Source organism: Nannobrachium achirus (assembly GCF_963921795.1).
Source record: "Nannobrachium achirus genome assembly, chromosome: 15".
Lineage (NCBI taxonomy): Eukaryota > Metazoa > Chordata > Actinopteri > Myctophiformes > Myctophidae > Nannobrachium > Nannobrachium achirus.
Window position 1 is genome coordinate 41912334 of NC_137822.1, and position 27952 is coordinate 41940285.

The 27952-nt window shown below is 43.0% G+C and overlaps 1 protein-coding gene across 3 annotated transcripts; it reads right to left on the minus strand.

The window, feature by feature from the left end:
• marveld2a (MARVEL domain containing 2a) lies at positions 1 to 27636 on the minus strand. 3 transcript variants are annotated; one of them, XM_080743224.1, is made up of 12 exons: positions 27595 to 27636; positions 23540 to 23591; positions 20385 to 20651; positions 19216 to 19536; positions 18475 to 18622; positions 17438 to 17769; positions 13774 to 13997; positions 10976 to 11011; positions 9749 to 9927; positions 8831 to 9002; positions 4635 to 4685; positions 1 to 1272 (listed from the first exon to the last, which is right to left on the minus strand). In XM_080743224.1, exons 3-12 carry the CDS (start codon positions 20632 to 20634, stop codon positions 1153 to 1155), a joined length of 1833 nt encoding a protein of 610 aa, XP_080599350.1. In that variant the 5' UTR covers positions 20635 to 20651; positions 23540 to 23591; positions 27595 to 27636; the 3' UTR covers positions 1 to 1152. The 3 variants fall into 3 exon arrangements, with proteins under 3 accessions (XP_080599350.1, XP_080599349.1, XP_080599351.1); XM_080743223.1 differs by having other exon boundaries at positions 23490 to 23591; positions 27595 to 27633; XM_080743225.1 differs by lacking the exon at positions 23540 to 23591 and having other exon boundaries at positions 27595 to 27607.
• Between the last annotated feature and the right edge of the window lie 316 nt (positions 27637 to 27952).

Below are 27952 nucleotides of genomic sequence, written 5' to 3' on the forward strand. Positions count from 1 at the left end.
ATAAGGCCCATTGTCTCTTTGTAGTATCGGCAGATACTCACACTCACACTCACACACACACACACACACACACACACACACACACACACACACACACACACACACACACACACACACACACACACGGCAAGGCAACAACATAAACATCAGTGCCAGCAGCACACAGTACCACTGCTTGTAGGTTATATTTCTAGATCCCATACATCCATCGTTTTAAAGGATATACTGTAGAACTCGCCAACACCAAGCTATGATTTAGAGATCCGTATGAAAATCGAACCAAACATTTAAATAGACGATCTACAAGCGCACAATGCCTATAGCAGATGTAGCACTGCTGTGCCACAGAGAATACAATAGGCCAAGAATTATTGAATGTTTTAACCAGTGAAAAATAGCAGATATACAAGCTCACAGATCTACAAGCTGCGAGCTTGTAGATCTGCTATTTTTGTAAACGTCGTGAAAATGTGTGCAAATCTTTGAGCGAACGTTTGTAACTCAAATCTTGCTTCTGGGTGGTCCCTGGAAATATTTTGAGATGAGGGTCCGTGGCCAAATAAATATAATTTTGGGGGTCCTTCACATGAAAATGTTTGAGAACCACTGACATAGTAGTCTCTCAAGAACAGACTAACTGAGCTCCAGTTAAGTGAAAAGGAGCTTTTCTTTGATGATGGCTAGCCCCCTGCTCATCATGACCATCTGAGTGGGATGAAGGTCTACCCGTTTGATTCATAAATACATCTAAACAGTAGCTTGGTGTGCAGGTTCTATCATTAAACTAATGGTCTACTGTTAATGTGTATAATTATTAACCTCCCCTAGCAGTGCAATCCTTTGATTCCCATCATGTTATGATGATGATGTGGATCTGCAGTGGTTTTCCATTGGCCAGAAGAAGTTGGTCCACTTAAGTGTTGTTGTTTTTTCCTCTCCCAGTGATCCAACAAAAACAGTTCAGCCCAGCCGTTCTCAAAGTGGGGTCCAGGGACCCTCAGGTTCCTTTGAGGGTGGTCCCAAATGGTCCCCTTTGCAGTGTTGTAACTCTGAGAGTGTACACGTGGAACCAAATGGACCCTTCCGGGTCCATTTGGTTTCATGTGTACACTCTCAGAGTTATGGGGGGACATTTGAGAAGTTTTTGAGGTTTTAGTCGTAGCCGTCGTTCCACGTCATGACCTTGTCGTACTCGTGGATCTTCTGTTTGATGTGAGACAGTTTGTTCTTCAGATACTCACACCTCTCCTTCTTCTCCAGGAACTGGGGGTCCTGGAACAAAGAGCAGAGCAGAGGAGCAAGGTTATAATAGTTTTGGATTTGGATTTTCCATTAGTTTTTATTTTTATTCGTTTTGAGGTTTTGTTTTCAATTACAGTTTAGTTTTAATTCGTTTTTAAAGGGAGGTTGCTAGTTTCGTTTAGTTTTTATTTTTTGAAAATGCTTAGTTTTAGTTTAGTTTTTATTAGTTTTAGTGTTAGTTTCAGTCTTTTACGTAATATGGGGTATTTGTCAGTGGTGAGATTAAAAAAGCTCCGGAAAAAGTATTGTCTAATAAAGAAAATCAACAAAACATCATATTGTTGAGAGTGGCAGGAATGTTGAGACAAACAACTTCTCTCTTTGACCTCACCAACAGGTGTTTTTTTTATTTTTTATTTCCACAAAAGACGAAAACTAAGGAGATTTTCTCTATAATTTTAGTTTATTTTAGTTAGTTTTGTAAACACACAATACCGTTTTAGTTAGTTTTCATTTCTTTTAAAAGCTTTCGTTTACTATAATAACCTTGCAGAGGAGAACAGAGGCTCACAAACTATGTTCTCTGTCAAGATATTTGAGGTGTGTGACGCGCGAGGAACCTAAGGAACAGGACTCGGTTTCATCACAACGTGGAACCGTTTCCGGAACCGGTTTCATCACACTGTCAGAGATGGTTATGTGGGCTTCACGTCTGCTATGCAATTTGAATTACAATAGCGGTGGTTCTCAAAACGAATGGATTTCAATGACCGCCATAACACCATAACTAGGTCTGTAACAGAGTTGTTTTTTAACCCCCTGTATAGGAATCGTTTTAGGCAAGGGTCTTCAACAGGGGGGTCCTCTGAGTTACTGAAACTGAAGTCGAAGTTTATGACGTCCACACAGTAATGTTTGTTATGCATGAAATGCAAAGCCACAGGCCACAGACATGCACCGCACTGTTTACAAGCAGCCAGGGTCGTCAATTGGGTATGGCAGGGTTATGCAACTGCCATACCCTGGGTCCAGGGGGGAGAATAAAAGTTACTTTTAAATATAAATCCATGAATGTCTCTTTGTCTATCTGCACTGGTTATTATGTTGTTAAATTACAGTAAAATAACTACAAATGCAAAATGCAACAAAATGGTCACTTTAACAAGGTATCATAATTATATTCTCCACACTTGTATTCTCCCCATCTTGACAAGATGGTATATTCCCAGGTTCCGCAGGGCTCTGTGTGTGTGTGTGTGTGTGTGTGTGTGTGTGTGTGTGTGTGCAGGCAGGCGGGTGTGTGTGCAGGCGGGTGGGCGGGCGGGCGGGCGGGCGGGGGGGGGGGGGGGGGGGGGGGGGGACAGTATCTCTGTAGCCATTAAACAAAACGGGTTTCTTACATTGATGCTCCTACATATTATCATGCAAGCACCAGTTAAAGTTACTTTCCATCCCTCATATACTGTGTGCACAGTGCACATCCCATAACCCACACACTGCACATCATTTTGGAGCTCATATCTTTGAACGGGTACAGCGTTTCTCCTCAGTGGCTGGAGCAATTGATCTGAAATCGCATCACCATTAGCATATGAACACACCTGACATAACTGTGAAGCCCGTTTGTCACTTTCACAAATCATATACTGTATATTAGCATTTTTATGGTGTATCTACTATCTATTCTGCATCTAGCTTGAGGCAGTGGCTGGAGCAATTGATCTGAAATCGCATCACCATTAGCATATGAACACACCTGACATAACTGTGAAGCCCGTTTGTCACTTTCACAAATCATATGCTGTATATTAGCATTTTTATGGTGTAACTACTATCTATTCTGCATCTAGCATGAGGCATATCTATTCTGCATCTAGCATGGGGCAACATGTTTAACCAGCTCTGTGTGTGTGTGTGTGTGTGTGTGTGTGTGTGTGTGTGTGCAGGCAGGCGGGTGTGTGTGCAGGCGGGTGGGCGGGCGGGCTGGGGGGGGGGGGGGGGGGGGGGGGGGTAGCCATTAAACGAAACGGGTATTTCTTACATTGATGCTCCTACATATTATCATGCAAGCACCAGTTAAAGTTACTTTCCATCCCTCATATACTGTATGCACAGTGCACATCCCATAACCCACACACTGCACATCATTTTGGAGCTCATATCTTTGAACGGGTAAGGGCTAGTTTCCTATTAACACCGACCAGTCTAACGATACATTTGATTATGGTTCAAATGTAATAGAAGCAGATCTTTAACCCTCAGATTCGGCACAAACACAGGATTGAATTCATTCTGCTGTTATGCCTCCAAAATGTGGAATGCCCTCAAAAAGCCATCAAAAAGCACAATCCCCCCTCTACGTACCCTCCTTCAAAACCGCCATAAATGAAGCTCTCATACAGTAGCTTGTCAAAAGAAACTACCGCTTCCTCCACTGTTTTTATGTTACGGTTTTCTTCCAAACATTGTCAATCTCCAAGCTCAGAACACCTCGCATCATTTTGAGCATGTAGATCGGATGTTTTGGGCAAAGAAAGTGTAGCACAAAATAGAAAGAATGCATCCAATACAGTGTATAGTATAGAGGATCTAAGCGGTTAATTAGAACATAACACTAAGTACATGCAAACAGTTGCAGAAACAAACACTTATCTTTTGTTGTGCAGACATTTGCTCTGGATTCACAACTCAATTCCATGGCAATTTATAAAAGGTGATAACCAGGCAGTCAAGCTTGGACAGTATAATCCATTTAGGCCTAGAATTATTGAGTGCTTTAACCAGTGAAAAATAGCAGATATACAAGCTCACAGTGCCGCGCTGCGAGCTTGTAGATCTGCTATTTTTGAAAAAGTCGTGAAAATGTGTGCAAATCTTTTAATATATGTATTTTCAAAGCGAACGTTTGTCACTCAAATTTTGCTTCTGGGTGGTCCCTGGAACTAGATATTTTGAAATGGGGGTCCGTGGCCAAATAAATATCATTTTGGGGTCCTTCACATGAAAAGGTTTGAGCACCACTGACAATAGTAGTCTCTCAAGAACAGACTAACTGAGCTCCAGTTAAACGAAAAGGACCTTTTCTTTGACGATGGCTGGCCAGATTGCTGACATAGAAACATAGGTTTTTTCCAAAAACCTTAGAAGTATTCAAAAGACACTTATAGAATCGGGTCAAAATTCAAATTTTCACGATTTTTCAAAAATAGCAGATCTACAAGCTTGCAGCGCTGCACTCGGTGCCGCGCTGTGAGCTTGTATATCTGCTATTTTTTTTATATATTTAAAGCATAAAATATTGCGTCATAATGTGTTCAGGCCTAAATGGGCAAACAAACTGCCACTGCTATGAACAATAGACAGACAGGAGACAGGCAAGGCAAACAACTCACCGACTTTTTCCTCTGGTACTCCTGAAGTATTCTGTTAATGCGATCATACTCCTAAAACAAGAACAAAAGAAATATACTTTTAAACTTAGGTCACGTTACTTAAGCCCACTCAGACCCCATTTTATTACTTTGGCAATTTTTAGACACAGTTGACCCCTGCCTAAGCGCCTGTCTCTGAGCTGATCAGGTGAGCATAAGACTTTGTTTCCAGACATTTTGGATTTTCAAATATAGCCAAATCTACAAGCTCACAACGCGTCGCCACGACTGATCTCAGTCAATTGGATTCCATAGAAGCCAGCAAGTCTATGGAAACAATATTATGTCACCCACTGGAAATAGCAGATCAACAAGCTTGGGAGCTAGTATGTTTGCAAAAGTAGTATTGTCAAAGGATTTAGGAAAATTGAGATGTGAAAATGTTGCGAATGTTGGCCTCTAATGACATGCCAAACACAGAGACACCAGGGTTAATGTGTTTGATTTATAGAATACAAATACAATAGCATGTTTGTCATCATACGTGATGAAGCACTGTCCAGCTAGGAAGTTGACGTTGGGTGGAGGGGAAATGCAGCAGGAACCAGGAAGTGTGGGGAACAGGGGAAATGAGCTAAGCAACAAAATAAAGAGTGGGTGGGGAGTGGGTGACTACAGTCATGTCTTTGTCCTGTGTGTGTCATTCCCAAGCCAGTTGTGTTGGAGAGAGAGCACACTGTGGTTCCTACTGGTGACTCCTGGTCCACTGCTAAATGCAACAAACCAGAACTCTTCACATAACTGGATTGGAGTAGATAGATACTGTAGATAGATACCTTTACAATAGAGTGGCCTTACAATGGTCATAGAAGACACTAGACCAGGGGTCAGCAACCTTTCTGACATGAAGTGTCGAGTTTTCATTTTATTGATTGTCAAATCATTCAAATTGTAATATTTCCAACCAGGGCAGGAATTTCATGAAGGCCATGGCTGCCGTTGCCCCTCAGTTTGGCCTTGTGTCCCTCAAACCAATGGCATGAGGGTTGCCAATGGCATGCCCCATTTGACTGTACCACTTTCTCCTGTCTCTTTCTGGTCAATATGTAGACAGTAGACACCTGTGTCTTTCTTGTCATGTAGTAGTGTCTTTTGTTGAGATTCTGAAATCTTAACTGCAGAGTCCCCATCTTTAAACCACCAATCAAAGTCACTGCTATGATTGGTGCAGGGCTGAGCTTGGATCAGATAGTGAATAAATACCATAAATCTAATCATTTCACTGCAGATCAGGTTATCATCCCGAACCTTTAAATTCAACAAATTCTTTCAATGGACTAAAATATTGTTTTATTTGATGGCCTTCCTGCCCTGGCATTTGGCCTTTGTGCCCTAAAAAAAAAAAAAAAGAAAAAAAAAGGCCAAGTGCCCTTGCCCCTAAAATGACAACATTCCAGGCCTGTTTCCAACTGTTTATGATTGATAAAACCACCTCTATTTTCTTCTTCTTTGGAAATAAAAATAACTCTCTCACACACTTATGCCAGTGTGCCAGTGATCACCCTCCCCATGTGCCAATGTTGGTACCCGTGCCTAAGGTTGCCTTCCTCTGCACTAGACTATAGCTGTTTTCCATAAGGCTCTAGTGACTAGACAGAGCCTTATCAAAAAACAGCTGAGTCACCCATTCATCAGGTGTCAGAACAGCACCAATTATCCTCTAGTAAAACGTGCCTTTACTGCAGGCTATCTGATATCTGTTTCCCATGCACAATGCAAACTCCTGTGCTTGTTACTTCCTCATAATCATTATACTTGGCATGCTCTTTGTATTTAGAGTCAAGAACGCATTTCCAAAATGTTTTGTGTTATACAAAAGCTTGTAGATCGTCTATTTTTGTATACAGTAGTACAGTGGTTCTCAAACCTGGGGTCGGAATTATTTTGTGGGGTCCCCAGATGATTAGCTTTATGTAATGTATTTTCTCACTCAATGGTAAACAAATCGAAACACAGTATAAGTGTATACAGGGTATCTGCACATTTATAAAGTGACAATTTAAGGACTTTCAAGACCGTTTTAATACCAAACTGGCCAAACTGTCAAATATTAAGTAAGCAAGATGTGAACGTTGTAAAAATAGCCGATCTACATGCTCACAACGCCTCGCGGTGCGAGGCGTTATGAGCATGTAGATCGGCTATTTTCACAATATTTATCTGTGGAACCGAGTCACATTACATGTAATACCTACAATTCCAAGTGCTTGTCAGGGTGGGGGTCCCCTGTGCAAATATGTTTGTTTTGGTGGTCATGGCCTAAAAAGGTTTGAGAATCCCTGCAGTAGTATACAGTAGCCTAGTAAACGACCAACTTCCGTAATCCAGTGCGGTTTCCTGAAGAGGGCGGGTACGAGGCTAAGTATACAGTATATAAGGCTTATACCACTTGAACCCTACATCCATATTCTAAGGGGAACATTAGCCCAAAATTGCAGATCTACAAGCTTGTGAGCTTTGGCGTAGACAGGAAGAAAACTAAATGGTCCTGGTACAGTCGTTAACACAGTGGTGAACTGACTGACTACGTCAGGGGTTCACAAACATCTATTATACCACAATCCCATATTATTAGGGAAATATAATATTTTTTTGGCTGCCAAATGTGTGACCCCAACAGGACCTTCCCACGACCCCACTTTGGGTCGCGACCTAAAGTGGGGTGGTTTGAGAACCACTGGCCTACAACAATGAACTTAGTAGGAGTAGTAGGCTCAGAGGTAGAGTAGGGCAGTGGTTCTCAACCTGTGGGTCGGGAACCCTGGGGGGTCCCCAGATGATTAACTTAATGTGCAACATTGTTTAATATACGGTTTAAGTGTATAGAGGGTTTACGCACATTTCTAAAGTGACAATTTAAGGACTTTGGCCAAATTGTCAAATATTAGAGGCAGGCATTGTGAAAATAGCAGATCTACATGCTCACCACGCCTCGTAACGCCAGGCGTTCACAATAGAGCTGTGTTATACAAAATGTAATGCCTCAACTCTTAGTGCTCGTCAAGGTGGTGGGGGTGGTCCACAGTTCAAATATGATTATTTTGGGGGTCGCGGCCTGAAAAGGTTGAGAACCACTGGAGTAGGGTAGGAGTGAAGGGAACCATTCACCATCTGGTTGTGAGGATGCTAGGGTAAGGGTTAGGGTTAGGTACAGTAGGCTTAAGGGGAACACACACTGGACGCGGAGGCGACGCGGAGGCGGCGCGGAGGCAGCGCGTCAAAACATACACAGGCATTGACAGGCTTGCCCACCTGCCCCCGGCAGGTAAATAAAACGTCAGGGCAGGTGAAGTTGGCTTTCAGGTTGCCCGACAGGGCAAGTGCTCATTTGAGAGGGGACACAAATGTCTATAAACACAACACAAGATATCTGTCTAAAAACCTGAACGTGGCCAGTGCGCTGTGTCTTTTGGTCTGTGGAATGTGAAATAAGAGCACTATTTACCTATAATGTGCTGTTTTTACTGTTGCTACATTTAAAAATATAAGATAACATGAAACCACAGACATATTCAATCATAGCTAAAGTATTTGGTATTTGGATTTGGAGGTATTGAGGAATGACATTTTATCGCACAGCCCCAGAAAGTAAAGAAATAAGTGTTAAATTGAGCGGTAATTAAAATCGTATCATTTTATAATGGACGATTTACTTTTCGGGCAAGTGGGCATTACCTTCGGGCAAGTAGAACATGACCTGTACTTGCCCGATGGGCAAGTGCCTCTGAGACCTTAGTGTCAACCCCTGCATACAGCCCCATTATTTTCAATGAACTAACCCACATCGGCGCCGTCAGACGCGCGCAGCCGCGCGCAGCCGCGGGTCTGCCGCCCCGCCTGCCGCGCCGATACGCTGCTATTCTATTTTTCCAGCGTTGCCGCGCGGTGAACATGTTCTCCCATGGTTCTCCCCACTGGGGGAAATGGATGTGCTATGTGGCAGCGCGCCGCATCCAGTTGGGGTTACCGCGCGGCACTTCACGTGCATCGATACCGCGACGTGACGCTGCGCAGCCGACCGCGGCCAGTGTGTGCTCCCCTTTAGAGGTAGGGTAGGAGTGAAGGGAAGCAGTCACCATCTGGTTGTGAGGGTGCTGGGGTAAGGGTTAGGGTTAGGGTAAGGGTAAGGGTAAGGGTAAGGGTAAGGGTTAGGGTACCATCTGGTTGTGAGGGTGCTGGGGTAGGCTGTGCATCAGGGAGTCCATCTCCTCAAACTTCTTGAGCGTGGCCTGAACATCAGAGTGGATCTCCTTGTACTCAGCATACTGGTCGTTGAACACAGCGCGGTACTGGTCCCTCTCATCGTCTGAGCGGATGGTGGGGTATTTACTGCAGGACAAGGAGGAATGACAGTTAAAACATGTGGAATGCCCTGCCAAGAGCACATCAAACAGAGTGAGTCCCTACACTCCTTCAAAAGCACCATAAAAGATCACCTGTCTGCAAGTTGCACCTGGACCTACTGTAGACAAGTCTTCTAGCTTTGCCAAAAGAAATGACCCTCCCACTATTAAGGTCTTTGCACACTGCTGCGTTTTCTCGGCCGAATATCAGGGCGAATTTCAGAGCAGATAAATAAAAGAATCTACCTCTAGTTATGTCAATCACGTTTGAAAACTTTTCGCAACTGTCGCCACTGGGTCCGCTTGCTCTCTCTCTCTCTCTCTGCTCATTCATTGGGTTGTGAATGGGTTGTCATGGTAGGCTATCAATCAATACACCTTATCGTGATAACCCGATTCCTTTGCCACACCAGAACAAAACATTTATGCTAATGTGATTTGTAGAGTTCTCGCTCTCCTTCAAATTCAACATATGTACAAATTTTTAAGTTTTCAAAGTTTGCATACACGGCACATAAAGTTATGTCCAGTAGAGTGAGGCACATTACATTTTGTTTACACATTGTAGTTGTTTAGTAATTCGTTACTAACTTCAACGTGTGTCAAATCATTTTGCATCAAATCAACCTTGACTGAACAATTGACTTCTGTTCTTGACTGAATCTATTTTGTATCTGCATGACTCATTTCATTGGGTTGTGTGTGGGTCGTGGTGGTGAGAGGATCACTCACGCGATGTAGTCCGGCATGACCACAGGTTTGGGGATGTGTCCTGAGGGTATGGCCCCCTGGAGGACCTTGGCAGGGACCGGGGCCTTGTGGTGGTGGAGAGGGGGGGCTGCTGCTGGGGCGAAGTCCACCGTGGACCCCTGGACAAGATCTGGGCCTTTGTAAATAGGAGCTGGAGCTGCCTACACACACACATCAACAGAGAAAGATTTACCAGGACAAATAAAATGATCATTTCAAAATTAAGGCCTAGAATTATTTGATGCTTTAACTATTGAATTGGCTGATTTTTTTTTTATCGTGAATTCTTTGGGAAGTCTTTGAATATATCTTTTTAAAAGTGAACATTTGTAACTCAAATATTTGCTTCTGGGGGGTCGCTGGGACAACATATTTTGAAATGGGGGTCAATTACATGTAATTTGAGGGTCCACTAACATGAAAAAGATTGAGAACCACTGATTTAGAAGACATTTATAGAATCGGGTCAAAAAATATTCAAAGACTTGCACAAAATAGCAGATCTAAATGCTCGCGCTGTGAGCTTGTATATCTGCTATTTTTCAATAGATAAAGCATTAAATAATTCTAGGCCTAAACGGGTTAATAAATCAGTGCTATTGAACATTGTCTTGTCGGTGGGTTTTATAATCTACAGGTTCGGGCCGCTACGCAGAACCTCACACCTATGTCGCGCCACCGATCCAACTGATCCGAACGCCAGATTGATTGTCCCCGTTATGCCCATATGGACTGACAATGACGCAGTATTGTGTTGTTTTAAAAACAAGTTCTTTTGTTTTGTTTTTTCGATTTCCTGAAAAGCTGTTATTTTGTACCATATTTGGTTTGGGCCTGACAGCAGAGATATGTTTAGTTACATGTACATGAGGATGTAATCTACAAGAATGCACTTATTAGAGTGCAGAATCACATACTGGGGTCTAATAGTCCTCCCAAATTACTAATTTAAAATGTTTGACCTGATGCTAGTGGAAAGGACATGAGGTCACCAAAATCAAGATGTTTTTTTTCTTCCTCTCTCTCTGTGTGTGAGCATGAATGTGCGCAGCAGATTTCATGGCAGTTCAGCCATTACTGGTAAAGATATGTTGGTTATGCAGCCAATATCTCGGCAGCAGTAATAACTAATTGTACTGGTGGTACTATGTGTCTATTTAAAACGGTTTCTTACGATATATTCTGACATTAAAGTCAGTTAATACTTACTGTGATGCGTGATGCATGAAACTCAGAAGCCTGCATCTGGGGAAAGAGTGAAGAAAGGGAGTTGGAACAGCGTTATGTACAGGAGTGAAAACACTTCCATCATCTCCTCTGATAACATCTCCTCCCCCTGTACTGCTCACCTCCTCTCAGTCAAGCCTAATAATAACCAATCCTCCCTTATATTATCTCTGGCATTCCTCCACCTCCACCACTCCAGTCTCCCCCTTCTTTCCATTGTCTCTCTCCTCTATGCCAAGGGTTCCCAAATATTTATTTTAGGATTAGGAATACCTGCAGGCTGTTCTGGGGTTGCCTGATTTGATTTGACCAAGGTACCGAGTGTGTTTTGGGGATAGCGCGCCGCACTGCCCACTATGTTTTGAACCACTATACAGCAAAAGGGTTTTGATCCTTGCTTCCATTTCTTTCTCTTTTTTTCAGGGAGTGTTTTTTTCTCTCTCTCTCTTGACATTTTTTCATCTTATATCTGTTTTTTGTTAAAGGGTAGGCATAATAAGCTATGCTTCAGCCTATACTGTACCTTTTTGGTCAGAAATGTGGTATATTCTCTTTTTTTCCCTTCTTTGTATTTATCATGATACATTTGTATGATTCCACACAAACTGACTGAAATAAACTCAACTAAACTAAAAACCTTATATTCCACACATTATACACAAGTAAACACGTAACACGCCAATGGCGAGTGGTGACCGTCAGGTCAGAGCTTCTAAATACGTTTTTGAGGCGATGCACAGCGGTAACGTGATCCGCCTCTCACCCCAAACAGAGGCAGCTGACAGAGCAGTTGTTGATTAGCGTGACTGACTGACTGACAGACAGACAGACAGACATAGGCTCTGCGTTCTCATTGCGACCGAAGGTCGCAGTTAAGCATGTAAACCGCCACGATATCCTGTCAGTAGGTCTGTAACACTTCAATGTCCATAGCTGACCTCAATGCCTATGGCTGACCTGCCCATATATAGAGGGTGACCTGCCCATATATATAGAGATCCCTGATGTCATGGACCTCCATGTATGGAGCTGACCAACACTGACATCATCAACTCTACATCTCCCGGATCTCCATATATGGTTATATATATATATATATATATATATATATATATATATATATATATATATATATGCTCATATGCTCCATATACAAGGATCTCCATATATGGGATCTCCATACAGTATATGGTTAACTGGTCCGATATATAATAAAGGATCAAACCCCCCCCCCCCCCCCCCCCCCCCCGCGCCCCTAGTGGCGAAAAAGAGAACAACTTCTGGGAACCCATTAGTATATGGGTATTCCCAGATGATACCCTGTTAGGGGAACCACACTAACAGAATCCATATAAGACAGATGGCACCAGTAAGTTAGTACTAAATGCTCCCTGACGGTCACAATACAGGGTTCCCACATATTTTTACCAATTCATTTCCAAAACTTTTCCAGAATATTTAACCCAATTTCCAGGACTATATAACCAGTAAGACTCCCTAATCGGGAGATAAGCGACCGTAGGTCACATGTATACACAAAGAGTAGGGAGCAGTGTCCCCAAAAAATGTGGACGGATCCATGTTGATGACATGAGTGTAGACATACTGTGTACCGAGTTGAGTGATTTTAGGGCAAAAATTGGAGGAGCAGTGTCCAAAAATGTGTTTTGCAAGAATCGGCCTCATGGTGGCGCTAGAAGAGGGCCATGTGAGAAATGAGGGGTGGGGTCTCCGCGCCGCCGAGGCGGACGAATAGGTACCGGCCCCGGCTCTCCCGGTGGCTCCTAGGCCAAGTTAGGGCATTTTATGTGCGCTGCAGTGGCAGGGGGTCCTCCACTGGGGACGCCACCACTTTTGCATCCGTTCTGGAGCACAAGGAGTCGGTGGTCCCCGGGAATTCCCCGTGAGCAGCCCCGTTGGGGTGGTCATTTGGTCATTTTTGCACATTTGGTCATTTTTTACATCTGGGGGTCCCCCAGGGACCTGGGGGTCCCTGGAGCTCCGGGGGTCCTTAGAGGTTGTAGTTTGGCAGGCAAGGAGTGTGTGTGCAAAATCTGGCATGGATCGGGGCAACGGTTGCGGAGATATGAGCAGGGCAAAAGTGTGACGTGTGACGTGTGACGGACTGACTGACTGACGCACGGACACCTGGTGGAGCTTTCTGTAGTAAGTGCGACCTACGGTCGCAACAATAATTTAGCTCAATAATAACGCTTACTCCTATACGCAATGCCCAAAGATAGGTAGTGTATGCCAGTGGTTCTCAACCTTTTCAGGCCGTGACCCCCAAAAATAATCATGTTGTAACTGGGGACCCGGCAACCTGACGAGCACTAAGAGTTGAGACATTTTTATAACACGGTTCTATTGTGAAAATAGCAGATCTACATGCTCACAACGTGCTCACAACGCCTCGCAACGCGAGGCGTTGTGAGCACGTAGATTGGCTATTTTCACAATTTCTGCCTCTAATATTTGACAATTTGACCCATGTTTAATTTGTAATTTCAGAGGTATTAACAAAATCAATAACCATAGACAATGCATAGCTATTTTTTCCAGGACCTTCCAGGACCCTTGATAAATTCCAAAACTTTTCCAGTACTGGAAAAATATTTGTCTAATTTTAAAAATATTTCCAGGAATTTCATGACCGTGGAAACCCTGACAATAATGCCATCATACCTGGCGCTGGCCGTACTTCTCCCTGTACTTGCGAGCAGCCTCGTGCCTCCACAGCTTCAGTAACATTAATACCTTAATGACAGTAACATTAATACCTGTCGCTGGCCGTACTTCTCCCTGTACTTGCGAGCAGCCTCGTGCCTCCACAGCTTCAGACACACGATGGCACCTATCAGGTAGATCACCATGGTGACGAACAGGAAGATGATGGCCGCCACCTGCCCCGCCTCCGTGCGGCAGAAGGCTCCGTTGATGCCGTTGTTGAACACCGGGTAGGAGCAGAGGCCTCCACGCGTCGTGTCTCGCACGTACATGATCCCTGGGGAAAGAACAGAAACAAATACAGATTATTTATCTGGCTTTGAGTTGGGAGTTTTGATTGTTAAAAACCCATTTAGGCCTAGAATTATTGAATGCTTTAACCAGTGAAAAATAGCAGATATACAAGCTCACAGCGCGGCACCGAGTGCCCGCCTGCGAGCTTGTAGATCTGCTATTTTTGGAAAAGTCGTGAAAATGTGTGCAAATCTTTGAATATTATGTATTTTCAAAGCGAACGTTTGTAACTAAAATTTTGCTTCTGGGTGGTCCCTGGAACTAAATATTTTGAGATGGGGGTCCGTGGCCAAATACATGACATTTTGGGGGTCCTTCACATGAAAAAGTTTGAGAACCACTGACATAGTAGTCTCTCAAGAACAGACTAAAGCCCTTTGCACACAGGCGCGTTTAACCGCACGGATAAAACGGACAATATCATTTTTTAAAAAGAAAACAATGATTCTCTATGACCTCATGCACACCGGCTCCGAATTAGCCGTGCGACGAGTGGCTGCCGCCGTGCGTTTTTTTCTCGATCGAACCCAGTTCGATTCGTGCGTCTTGTCGCATGCGGTGAAAAACTCATCACTCCTTTTATGACTACTTTTTGGATCCGCAGCGCCGATTCCGCACAGCCTTGCACACCAAATCCAATGCGTTTTATTCATGCCACAAACAAAAAAAACGCAACTGTCCTGTGTGCAAAGGGCTTAACTGAGCTCCAGTTAAGTGAAAAGGACCTTTTCTTTGACGATGGCTGGCCAGATTGCTGACATAGAAACACAGGTTTTTTCAAAAAATCTTAGGAGGATTCAAAAGACACTTATAGAATCGGGTCAAAATTCAAATTTTCACGATTTAAAAAAAATAGCAGATCTACAAGCTCACATCGCGGCACTCGGAAAAAACACAGGTTTTTTCAAAAAATCTTAGGAGGATTCAAAAGACACTTATAGAATCGGGTCAAAATTCAAATTTTCAGGATAAAAAAAAAAAAGCAGATCTACAAGCTCACATCGCGGCACTCGGTGCCGCGCTGTGAGCTTGTAGATCTGCTATTTTTCAATAGTTAAAGCACAAAATAAAGATACACAACAATGTGTACCCGTTTTAAATGGGATAATGATCTGGCTCAGCCTCTGTCAATCAGAATGCATTTCAAGATGCTGATCACCCAGTGGTGGAAGAGGTACAGGTACACAAATGTTTTACTAACCCATTTAGAACGGTTACACATTTTGTGTATCATTATTTTATGCTTTAACTATTGAAAAATAGCAGATCTACAGAGTGCCGCGCTGTGAGCTTGTAGATCTGCTATTTTTGAAAAATCTTGAAAATGTTGACCCGATTCTATAAGCACACATCAAACCACACATCGACTATATTATCAAGAAAACGTATGGTTGCCTGAGCTCACTCTACCGTTCAATTAACTGCTTTTCATTTGAAGTTAGAAAAAGGATTATCTCTCAAGTTTTACTCCCCATCATTGACTATGCTGATATTGTGTACCTTAACACCACAGATACACATCTGAAGCCTCTTAACGTCCTAAACAACTCTCTGTGCAGGTTTGTCCTGAGGTGTCCATATAGAACGCATCACTGCCACATGTACAACTCGCTCAATTGGCTGCAGCCCAAAGCACGAAGGCAAATGCACTGGCTTCTCTTCATCTTCAAATGTATTTACTTTAAATGCCCTTCCTACCTGAAAGAGTACTTGGTTCAATCTACCTCATCATATCCACTTAGGCACCTGCGTTATCCTTACTTTGATGTACCAACAATAACTAAGGTGGTTGGACGAAGGTCTTTTAGCCATGAAGCTCCATCTGATTGGAATAATCTTCCTCTATCGCTAAGATCTATTTCATCACTTGGTCAGTTCAAGACTTCCCTATACTCTCATCTTGAAACAACTTGTATGTGTTTTTAATTTGACCGTACCTGTAAGTATAATCATTGTTTATGTATTTGTACTGTGCCTCTTATTTGTGCATCAGCTGAAGTGGTGGGTGTTGGGGAGGGTGTGAGGGTGAGCAAGCTATCTGTGTAAGTATGTTTCTGTATCCCTGTCCTGTATGTACGTATGTTTGTATGTATGTATGTATGTATGTATATATGTATGTATGCCTGCTGTTCATGTTTTTGTATGTCATGTTCATTTGGGTCCCTCTTGAAAATGAGATGCTGCATCTCAATGGGGCTTTCCTTCAATAAAATCTTACCAAAGTGTCTTTTGAATCCTTCTAAGGTTTTTTGAAAAACCTATGTTTCTATGTCAGCAATCTGGCCAGCCATCGTCAAAGAAAAGGTCCTTTTCACTTCAACTGGAGCTCAGTTAGTCTGTTCTTGAGAGACTACTATGGCAGTGGTTCTCAAACCTTTTCATGTCAAGGACCCCCAAACTGATATTTATTTGGCAACGGACCCCCATCTCAAAATATCTAGTTCCAGGGACCCCCTCCCAGAAGCAAAATTTGAGTTACAAACGTTCGCTTTGAAAATACATATAGTCAAAGATTTGCACACATTTTCACAACTTTTTCGAAAATAGCAGATCTACAAGCTCGCAGCGCGGCACTCGGTGCCACGCTGTGAGCTTGTAGATCTGCTATTTTTCACTGGTTAAAGCATTCAATAATTCTAATAATGCAATGTAGAAACACTCACACAGAAAAGTCTGGAATTCAAAATGTACTACAGATGTACTGAATGTCATTTAGGTAGCATGTTGTTTAGACACATGCTAAGTTCATTGTTAACTTGGTGTCCTAGTTTGTTTGAGGAACTATGTTCTTCTCTCTGCTCTGTGACACTGACTAATATTCACCTTGTTGTTTATTGACTACAGTTCATGTTTACTATGTGTTCCGTTATCACACCTGCAAGTCTGGTTTAGACTAGAGTGTCTGGCTAAATTGTACTGTTGCTGCACTGTGAACCTATATCTGTGGTTGTCAAACTATTTAATTTCAACGGGCCCATTTGGTTCCATTTGTACACTCTCAGAGTTAGAGACACATAAGGGTCCCTGGAACCCACTTTGAGAACCACTGTCCTAGATTATTTTTAGATTACACACTATTATGGGATCGGTATGCAAGTTCAGAATCGGAATCAGTATCATTGTGTAAGGCAGTGGATCTCAACCTTCTCAGGCCGCAACCCCCAAAATAATCATATTTTAACTGGGGAAAATTGTCAAATATTAGAGTCAGAAATTGTGAAAATAGCTGATCTACATCGCCTCGCAACGCGAGGCGTTGTGAGCATGTAGATCTGCTATTTTCACAATAGAACCGTGATATACAAAATGTAATGCCTCAACTCTTTGTACTAGTCAGGGTGTGGGGGTCCCCAGTTAAAATATGACGATTATGGGGGTCACGGCCTGAAAAGGTTGAGAACCACTGAACTAAAGGACCCATACCTGCTGCCATGTAGAGCACGGCCAGCGCCAGGTTGATGATGAACTCAGTCAGAGGCCACCAGGACGAGTCCAGCAGGATGGTGCGGTAATACATGGTCATCCCCATCACCAGCACGATCACCGTCACGATCCACGCCAGCCCGGCCACCACCAGCACGAAGGGCGTCTTGGGCCCTGTGTAGTAGGCGCCGCCTGTGCCCGCGCCGTACATGCCTCCTCCGTACGCCCCGCCCGGGGAGGAGTAGCCGAACATGTTGAACCACTCGTTGTCCTTGTGCACGTACGCGCACACGCAGGCGAAGACGGCGGCGCCCAGCAGCAGCTCCACGCACCTGGGGACGGGGTGTTAATCGTTGTTATCGTGATAAAAAACACTCACAAGAATTGCATCGTGTAGATTTTAATGTATTGTGAAATTGCCCCATGCAGTTTAGTAGGAATTAGCATTTGTTGAGATGCAAATTCATTAGCACTTAAACCCTCTGTACCTGATAAAACGAATACCACAAAGCTCGCCCTAAAACACATAGTCACCTCGGGTGTCTACTGTATCTGGTGGAGCGGTAGAATAGTCTCTGCCTTGTATTCCTAAATGTAACCTTGGTAAACTATGCCTAAACGGTTAAACCTAACCTTATTCCTAACCTTAACCTCAGTGAAACGGTGCCAAAACCTAACCCTCTTCCTAAACTTAACCTCAGTAAAGCTATGCTAAATCCTAAAGTTATATTCAACCTTATTTTCAGTCAAACATCTTTTTTTTAATATCACATAGATGTTTTTCTTTTGGTACTTTAAATAGCAATAATGAGGCTATGAAAAATATTTTTTCCCCATTCTTCCATTATAAAAATATTCTTCCCTGGCTTTGTTGTCCCACCTAGCCTTAATCTAACTTGGAGTGTTGCGGGCTGTCTGCTTTATTGCAGATACCTTTCCCTACTTGTCCCACCTAGTAACAAAGCGATATGGGGTGGGACTTGACAAAGAGTGAATTATGTCATGTAATTTCCGCATGGTCCTGTCCCTCCACTCACCCCAGGATCCTCAGCAGTCCGGACCAGGACTTCATGTAGTCGTAGCGGAGGTGGTATTCGTCCACACGCTCAGCGTAGGTCAGCGCTGTGTGCTGGGTGCGTCCTGACAGAGACTCCAGGGCCTCTCCTCCTCCCCGTGCTCCCTGACCTGGGAACAGGAAAGGGACGTTAGTTTTATTGTTTTACTGCACATTCATTACATGATGAATTAAGACATTGATTATTTTGTAAAATGTCATCTATGTGTGTTAACTTTCTTTTGGTTAAATGATTATGAAAGACTTGAATTGTGTTTTAGTAAAGGTATTTTATTAGATTAGATTTTGTGCTTGGGAAAAGTCTTGAGTTTTTACTTTTATTTTCGTACTGTATACAGTACCTATGCCATTGGTTCTCAAAGTGAGGTCCAGGCCAATGGGTCTTTGAGGGAGTTCCAGGGGGTCCTCAGCTAAATGATAGTTAGGAACCAAATGGACCCTTATGGTTATGTATCTCAGAGTGTACAAATGGAACTAAATGGACCCGTTTGGGTCCATTAAAATAGTTGAAAACCACTGCTAGAGCCATAAAAATCTTCTTATATGGGGGTCCCTGGCATATATTTTGTGGGCTAATAAGTGTCAATTTGGGGGTCCTTGACATGAAAAGGTTTGAGAACCAGTGACCTATGCAATGATGCAGTATTTCATATGTGAGCTGGGCACCTTTTGGTGCAGAAATAAATAAATCTATCTAATCTACCTAGCAGCTCCTTGCGGGAGTTGTAGCTGCTGCCCCCCACCCCGGAGCCCCCGTAGGGGTCCCGGTAGGAGGAGGACCCCGGGACGGAGGGCGAGGCGGGGGGTGAACAGCGCACCCCGTCGCTGGTGCCGTTGTTGTTGTTGTTGGCGGAGGCGGGGGTGGGGGAGGGGGAGGGCGAGGAGTCGGGCATGGGGGACCCCCAGGGGGGCTTGGCGCTGCGCCCGCTGGTCCCACGGAAGAAGTTCTTCCAGGAGTCCGGGATGAAACGGTGCACAGGTTTGATGTCCAGGGCCGGGTCTGGGTCGGTGGCGTTGTCGTCACCTAGGGGAGGAACGGTTAATCCATTAATCGTGATCAAATCGATTATTAAATTGGTTGCCAACTAATTTAGTAATCGAATCAGCAACTAATCGCTCGAATTCTTATTAATACCGTGCAGGACCTTTTTGAAAAGAGTACTGTTTGTAGCTATTCTTTAATCAAATGTATGCAGTCAGAAAAGGGTATTTATTTTGCAACTTAATCGGCAGTTGAGAAACATGTAATAAATGATGTATTTTTGAATGAATTATTCATCTTTTATTAATGAAGTAATAGCTAAATAAGTGCCATAATCCAATTAATCGTTTAAATAATCGACGATTCATTGATTATGAAAATAATAGTTAGTTGCAGCCAGTGCAGGAATTTCATGGAGGCCATGGCCGTCGTTGCCCCTCAGTTTGGCCTTGTGCCCCTCAAAAAAATGGCATGTCCTGAGGCCACAGTGGCCTTAATGCCCCAGCTGACTGTACTACTTTCTCTTGTCTCTTTCTTGTCAATATGTAGACAGTTGACACCAGTGTCTCTTGTTGAGATTCTTAAATCTTAACTCCCCGAGTCCCCATCTTTAAACCAATCCAGTGACTTTGATTGGTGCAGCCGTGCAGGGCTGAGCATGGATCAGATTGTAAATATAATATTGATCTATTTCACTGCAGATTAGGTTATCATCCCTAACCCTTAAATTCAACAAATTCTTTCGATGGACTAAAATGTTGTTTTATTTGATGGCCTTCCTGCCCTGGCATTTGGACTTTGTGCCCTCAAAAAATGGACAACACCAAAAGCCAAGTGGCCTTGCCCCTAAAATGACGAAAATCCAGTCCTGGCTGCAGCCCCATCCTCACCTCCTCCCTCGCTGCCGCTGGGGTCGAACTCGGGTCCGACGGGGGGCTGGTGGGGCAGGGGCGGCGGGGGCAGGGGGTCTGCGCTCAGGGCCAGCAGGTGGGCAGCGGGCTGCTCTCTCAGGGGCTGGAGGGGGTAGCAGTCTGGGGGGTCTCGGGGCAGGGTGGTCCCGATGGGGACCTGGTCATAGTGGGGCGCCCCCTGGTGGCGGCCACGCTCAGTGCGGCCGTAGAAGCCTCCTCCATAGGACATGTGGAAGGTGATGGTCCCTGCACGCACACGCGTAGACAGTACACCAGACAGACGAGACGGACAGACAAACAAACAATATATTTGTATAACAAAATATACTGTATATGGTTGTCAGAAACCTCTCGGGCAGAAACCTCTTATTTCCACATTCTTCTAACTTTTAGTGTTTTTCTTACTTTTTTAGTGTCCTACTTGATCAGACTGCAGCAGTGTTTCTCAAACTTTCAAATATCAAGGTCTCCCCGTAACTCGCGAGAAGAACTTCTGGGCAAAAAACTATAATATTCCTGGCCAGGAAGTTGTCCCAGGCTCCGAATCTGAGCTGGGACAATACCGGATGTAGAGCCCTGTGCAAACCCTCAACACATTCAGAATAGAAACCAAACAACAACACTACAACAATCTGCAGCCCAACCAGACTACTGTACTCCTTACCAATGTACAAATGGAACCAAAAGGGCTGTCAGGGTCCATTTGGTTCCATTTGTGCACTGTCAGAGTTACAGACTTGTATGGGTCAATTTAGACCCTCCTAAAGGAACCCACAGTCCCAGGAATCCACTTTGAGAACCACTGCACTTCAGTGTGACACAAAAGCACCAAAAATGTGTCGTTTCGCGTTTCTAGCTTGCAGATCTGCTACTTTTGCTACTTTGACATTGAATCCTGAAAACTAACAGTTTTGGACATAATGAGGTTTTCACCCGGCAGGGACGACATGAATTTAGACTTTTGTTTGGCTTACTGATTGTTCACAAATATAAGGGCTGTCCACATCAACAACAATAACTATTAATATACTGTAACTATAACAGTAATGATGTCATGATGTTTTGATTGGCTTTCTCAGTGTCTCTGTCGTCCATCAAATGGATCTTCAAGCGCCTCCCAATAACATTGTTGTTCAACAGAGTCATTGTTGTTATAGCTGTAGGTGGACCCTTGACGTCACGTCATCTTGAGTTAGAACAATCTTTACAATGATAAATAGTTGTGGTTAAAGGTTATAATTCTTGGTGTGGACAGCCACCATCAATGACTTAGGGCACAGAATTCTTAAACACATCATTATCAAAGCACAGCCAAGAAAGAAAGAAAAAAATCGAATGTAAATTAAACAAATAAAAACACTGATAATCAAATACCAGATCCCAAGTCTGTGATAGCTTCTGCTACAATATTATGATCAGAATATTATGATCAGAATGATCAGAATGCAAACCTATACGAGTATACACCAGCATTCAAACACTGTCTTACTCTCAAATGAAGGAATTAGGATACCCACCAAATGTATATATCTATAACCTATATATAAATCTATATTTTTCACAGGGTTCCCACACATCTTTACCAATTAATTTCCAAAACTTTTCCAGAATATTTAACCCGATTTCCAGGACTATATAACAATAATTCAGCTCAATAACGAGTCGCTTACTCCTATGTGCAATGCCCAAAGACAGGTAGTGTATGCCAGTGGTTCTCAACCTTTTCAGGCCGTGGCCCCCAAAATAATCATATGTGTATGTATAACATGGTTCGCTCACAACGCCTCGTTGTGAGCATGTAGATCTGCTATTTTCACAATTTCTGCCTCAATGTGGCCAATGTTTAACTTGTCATTTCAGAGGTATTAACAAAATCAATAACCAAAGACAATGCATAGCTATTTTTTCCAGGACCTTACAGGACCCTTGATCAATTCCAAAACTTTTCCAGTACTGGAAAAGAATATTTCTCTAATTTCAAAATATTTCCAGGAATTTCATGACCGTGCAACCCTGTATATATAAATCTATTATTTTTCACTAAACAAAGACGGTTCAGCCAGCACCAAACACCCCAGAGCAGAGCAGACCCCCCCCCCCCCCCCCACCAGGAGAGGAGTATTTGGGAATATTTTGGGTCATCCCAGCACCAGCCGTTACCAGCACCAGCGTTACATTATTATCCAAGCACCCTCCATGCAAGCGTGTGTCAATAATACATTTTTGTGCCATGCATGACCTAAATCAGTGGTTTTCAACCTTTTTCATGTCAAGGTCCATTATTTATTCAGCATTTGAGCCATGGGCCACCATTTGATGACATTTAGAGTCTAAATTTTAGACTCTCAGACCCAAAACGTACAATATTTTTCTATCATTGGATAAGATTTTTGTCCCTAGTATAGAGGGTATGTATGTATCATATGCCACTCATTTAGACTGAGTGGCAAAACATAAAGCAGCATGATATATTGGAGTCTGGAAGCGCTTGTTGGGAAACTCCTCGTGAGTCATGACTCCTACTGAAAGTTTTTTGCCACTCAGTAGGCGTTCCCGCATAACTTCTGGGTACGATGATGTCACACGCATACCCTCTATTCCATGCTGTATTGATGTGTTACCATCATAGGAGAGACAACAGGTGAACATTGATCAAGATAACAATTCTTCTACATACTCCATTGTGTAGACTTCTTGTAAATTAAATTAAGCAATGCAGATTTTTAACAACAATTTAACTCTTGAGAGTGTCAAATTGAACCATTTGGTTCGATCTACTATGGGTCTCTTACATCATTTAGCTGGGGACCACCTGGAACCCCCTCAAGGACTACTGGTGGTCCCCGGACCACTGGTTGAAAACCACTGACCTAAATAACCAATGTAACAAATGATGCTGTGGTTATATACATGTGCAGACTACAGGTGGCCAGGAGTTTAGACAAATGCAACAAAAGGCACAAAAATGTATCAGTGACCTGTGTGTGAACCAGCAAATAGATCAAAACAGATGTATTTATTGTTTTGTTATGTGAACTATGAGAGCGGTGATCATACATACACAACGGTGCTTGGATAGAATACCTCTTTCACACGCACGCAGTGTGAGTGACACGCAACTCAACTCCACTTACATTGGCTTGCAGATCAGAATGCAAACCTATACGAGTATACACCAGCATTCACCTGCAGGGGAGACATAGGACAAAGGCTTATTGTTTGGTCTACTACTGTACTTAATGGTGTACAGTGCTAGCCTACTGCAGTGCTTTTCAAACTGAAAATAAATAACTTTAGTTTATACTTGACGAAGTTGACGTTTAACCACTTGGGGTGCATCCCGCCACTCCGACATGTCTCCTTTCCGACATGTCTCCATTCCGACACTAACCCTATCTCTAACCCTAACCCTAAACGTAACCCCTATGGGAGTGTCACCACTCCGACAACAAGAAGTCAATTTCTGAGTGGCGACATGTCGGAATGGTGAGCGACTCCCAACCACTTGAACCCCAGCATCCCTATTCTGGGGGGGGAAGGTTGGCCATAGATGGAAAAATAACTCATAAAGTAGTAAGTACAGTGCAAATCACTTCAGGTCTGTTTTACTAAGCACAGTGAAGTGAAGGTGATGTAATGATATCTGGAGCTGTGGCGACCCCGAATGTCGCAGACTCGGGCGCCCTAGCTTAATCATTAGAGCATGCCCTGGGCTACATCTGTGCAAAATTTGGCGCTTTTAGACTGATTACCACGAGGAAAAAAAACCCTAAGGCCTCCGACTAACATGAATGCTCACCCATATATGCATCGTTTTCTGAGGCCATTTGTAGCCCAAGGAATGTTTTTGTTCAAAACAAATGCTTGCAATGGATTCAGCATCATGACAAACCCCTAGTTAGACCCCTCAGATCCTACTTCAATACCCAGAAAAAAAAATGTTTTTCTGGGTATTTTCCTCCTATATAGAAAGTCAATGGGAGCCCAACTTGATTTGGTCGCTGTGGCGACCCCGAAGGTCGCCGACTCGGGCGCCCTAGCTAAATCATTAGAGCATACCCTAGGCTACATCTGTGCAAAATTTTGCACATTTAGACTGATTAGCGCGAAATATCCCTAACACCCCCGACTAAAATATTATCAGATTATTCAGCGGCATCCCTGGACTGGCATCCACTTTGGGAAACCCTGGCCTACTGTACTGTGGTTGATCTGATCAGTGATGCCAGAGAAATAAGTCTCTATGAAAACAGGCCCAAAGGAAGCACTTTAAACCTATCATGTATAGTCCGGGCATTTCGGGCAGTATGTTGATGGAATCGTGCACTTTATGAAATTTGGCACACAGTTAGAACATGCCATATGGAACATTTTTGGCTATAGGGACATCCCAGATTTGTCTTGGGAAACTTCTGGGACCCAATCAAAGTTGGCGTCTCATAGACTTTACTATACAGTAAAATAATACAAAAAATAAATATGCTTTAAGTAGCATGTGAGGGGTCAGACTAGGGGTTTTTCATGATTATGAATCCAATGCAAGCATTTGTTTTGCACGAAAAACACGTAGTAAAAACACATAGTACTGGCTATTTGAATCTAGCAGGCCTAAAAGCTCACAACGCGCCGCAATACCGGCACGGTATGGGCTTGTAGATCTGCAATTTTCAAAGCAATATTGACGTGAAATGTGGAATATTTTGAAAACATGTTAACACAAATATTGTAAGGGGGGCCCTCCCTGGAATTGTTTCCAGATAGGGATACACGGACAATTACACATTAATAATCTAAGGGTTCCTCCAAATCAACATTAAGGAAACAAGCCCAAATAATTACACTTTAGTAACAAGCCCAAATAAGCATCTTATTAAACTTTAGTAACCAGTAAGACGCCTATAAGGGTGAAAAGCGACCTAACCCTTGGCCATCTGTCTTGGCTATATTATATGGATTCTGTTAGTGTGGTTTTCCTAACAGGTTATCATCTGGGATACAATCCCTTTTATGCCCATATATGGAGATCCCTAACAGAATCCCTTTTATGCCCATATATGGAGATCCCTGCTCTGAGTATCTGACGGTTCTGATAGTCTACAGTCGCAACAAGCCCCTGGCATCACATGGATCAAAAAAGACTCTCCCTTTAATGACAGGGGAACCAAATACCTTTTATGCCTATATATGGAGATCCCTGATGTCCACATCACTGTGACATCACTGTGACTCTGTGGCACACTGGCCAGATGCAGTGATGTGTCAGGGGAACCCAAACCACAGTGTCGGGCGTTACCAGTAAGCAACTTATTACACTTTAGTAACAAGCCCAAATAAGCACCTTATTACACTTTAGTAACAAGCCCAAATAAGCACCTTATTACACTTTAGTAACAAGCCCGAATAAGCAACTTATTACACTTTAGTAACAAGCCCGAATAAGCACCTTATTACACTTTAGTAACAAGCCAGAATAAGCACCTTATTACACTTTAGTAACAAGCCCGAATAAGCACCTTATTACACTTTAGTAACAAGCCCGAATAAGCAACTTATTACACTTTAGTAACAAGCCCAAATAAGCACCTTATTACACTTTAGTAACAAGCCCGAATAAGCACCTTATTACACTTTAGTAACAAGCCCGAATAAGCACCTTATTACACTTTAGTAACAAGCCCGAATAAGCACCTTATTACACTTTAGTAACAAGCCCGAATAAGCAACTTATTACACTTTAGTAACAAGCCCGAATAAGCACCTTATTACACTTTAGTAACAAGCCCGAATAAGCACCTTATTACACTTTAGTAACAAGCCCGAATAAGCAACTTATTACACTTTAGTAACAAGCCCGAATAAGCACCTTATTACACTTTAGTAACAAGCCCGAATAAGCAACTTATTACACTTTAGTAACAAGCCCGAATAAGCACCTTATTACACTTTAGTAACAAGCCCGAATAAGCAACTTATTACACTTTAGTAACAAGCCCGAATAAGCAACTTATTACACTTTAGTAACAAGCCCAAATAAGCACCTTATTACACTTTAGTAACAAGCCCGAATAAGCACCTTATTACACTTTAGTAACAAGCCCGAATAAGCACCTTGTTACACTTTAGTAACAAGCCCGAATAAGCACCTTATTACACTTTAGTAACAAGCCCGAATAAGCAACTTATTACACTTTAGTAACAAGCCCGAATAAGCAACTTATTACACTTTAGTAACAAGCCCGAATAAGCACCTTATTACACTTTAGTAACAAGCCCGAATAAGCACCTTATTACACTTTAGTAACAAGCCCGAATAAGCAACTTATTACACTTTAGTAACAAGCCCGAATAAGCACCTTATTACACTTTAGTAACAAGCCCACATAAGCACCTTATTACACTTTAGTAACAAGCCCAAATAAGCACCTTATTACACTTTAGTAACAAGCCCGAATAAGCACCGCACCTTATTACACTTTATTTAGTAACAAGCCAGAATAAGCACCTTATTACACTTTAGTAACAAGCCAGAATAAGCACCTATTAAACTTTAGAAACAAGCCCAACACTTTAGAAACAAGCCCAAAAGAAAATATCTATATTTACAAGTGACTTTACAGGAAGAAAACAAGTCCAATGTCGCTTATAATACGCAGACATGGCAACACTGATCGATAGTATCAGAAACCCAGTGAAATAATAAGAGGTGCACAGATGTGCTCGCGCGCCGAAAATAGCCGATCTGCAAGCTCACCAAGCGTCGCCTGGCGACGCGTTGTGAGCTTGCAGATCAGCTATTTTCAGGTGGCACCGACTTAAGTTACAAACCCATTGCGTGGGATAAGAAACAACTGGCCTATATCTTATCAAAGTGTTTGGTTTCATGGCCGAGTAGAGGCTAGTTAGGACGGTTTCGTCTTCTGTCTTTATCTGGGGACGTGACTCCATTAATAATACACAAGAACAGCGTGTTTTATCCGTTGTTTATTGTGTTTACATCATACCCAGCGCTGCTGTTAACTTCTTTACACAGTACGAATGATTACACTTGCATTACAGCTGTGTTAACGACTCGAATAAGTTCTCACGTCTATTGTGCAGAAGCATTATTTTACCGTTAATCCTATTATGCAGGTATTGATAACTTATTATGGGAATATTTGAGAGTTTTTGATAAGATATTTCCGCTTACCTTGTTTTCCTCTTTTCTTTTTTCCCTGTTGTGTCTCGCATTTCCCTAACGTCAATCCACAGGTTTCCTCACAGACTCAACCTAAAAAAAAATAGCGTTTCTATTCGCTGTTCAGGGCGCGCATCCGGTCTAAAGCCCGCCTACTGTATCCGGACGTTTCCACGCAAACATTTCGTAAGTTTCCGTATCCGCCGTAGACCGGATATGCAAACCTGCAAAGGTGAATAGATCCCAGTCCTCCTACAGACGTAACCACGTGACCGTGGGCATCATTGCCCAGCCTTATGAGGCTATGACGTCATGTTGGGTGCACCTATGGGTGCAACATGTCCCTACCTGTGGCCAAGAGCAAGAGGTG

Bases quoted from the DNA above. Each gene is read 5' to 3' on its own strand.
- marveld2a (XM_080743224.1), bottom strand. From the start codon at position 20,634: ATGTCCTATGGAGGAGGCTTCTACGGCCGCACTGAGCGTGGCCGCCAC. The intron at 18,623-19,215 runs GTAGATTAGATA...TCCTGTTCCCAG, and splicing joins CTCCCGCAAGGAGCTGCTAG to GTCAGGGAGCACGGGGAGGA. The intron at 11,012-13,773 runs GTATTAATGTTA...CTCTTTCCCCAG, and splicing joins AGAAGTACGGCCAGCGACAG to ATGCAGGCTTCTGAGTTTCA.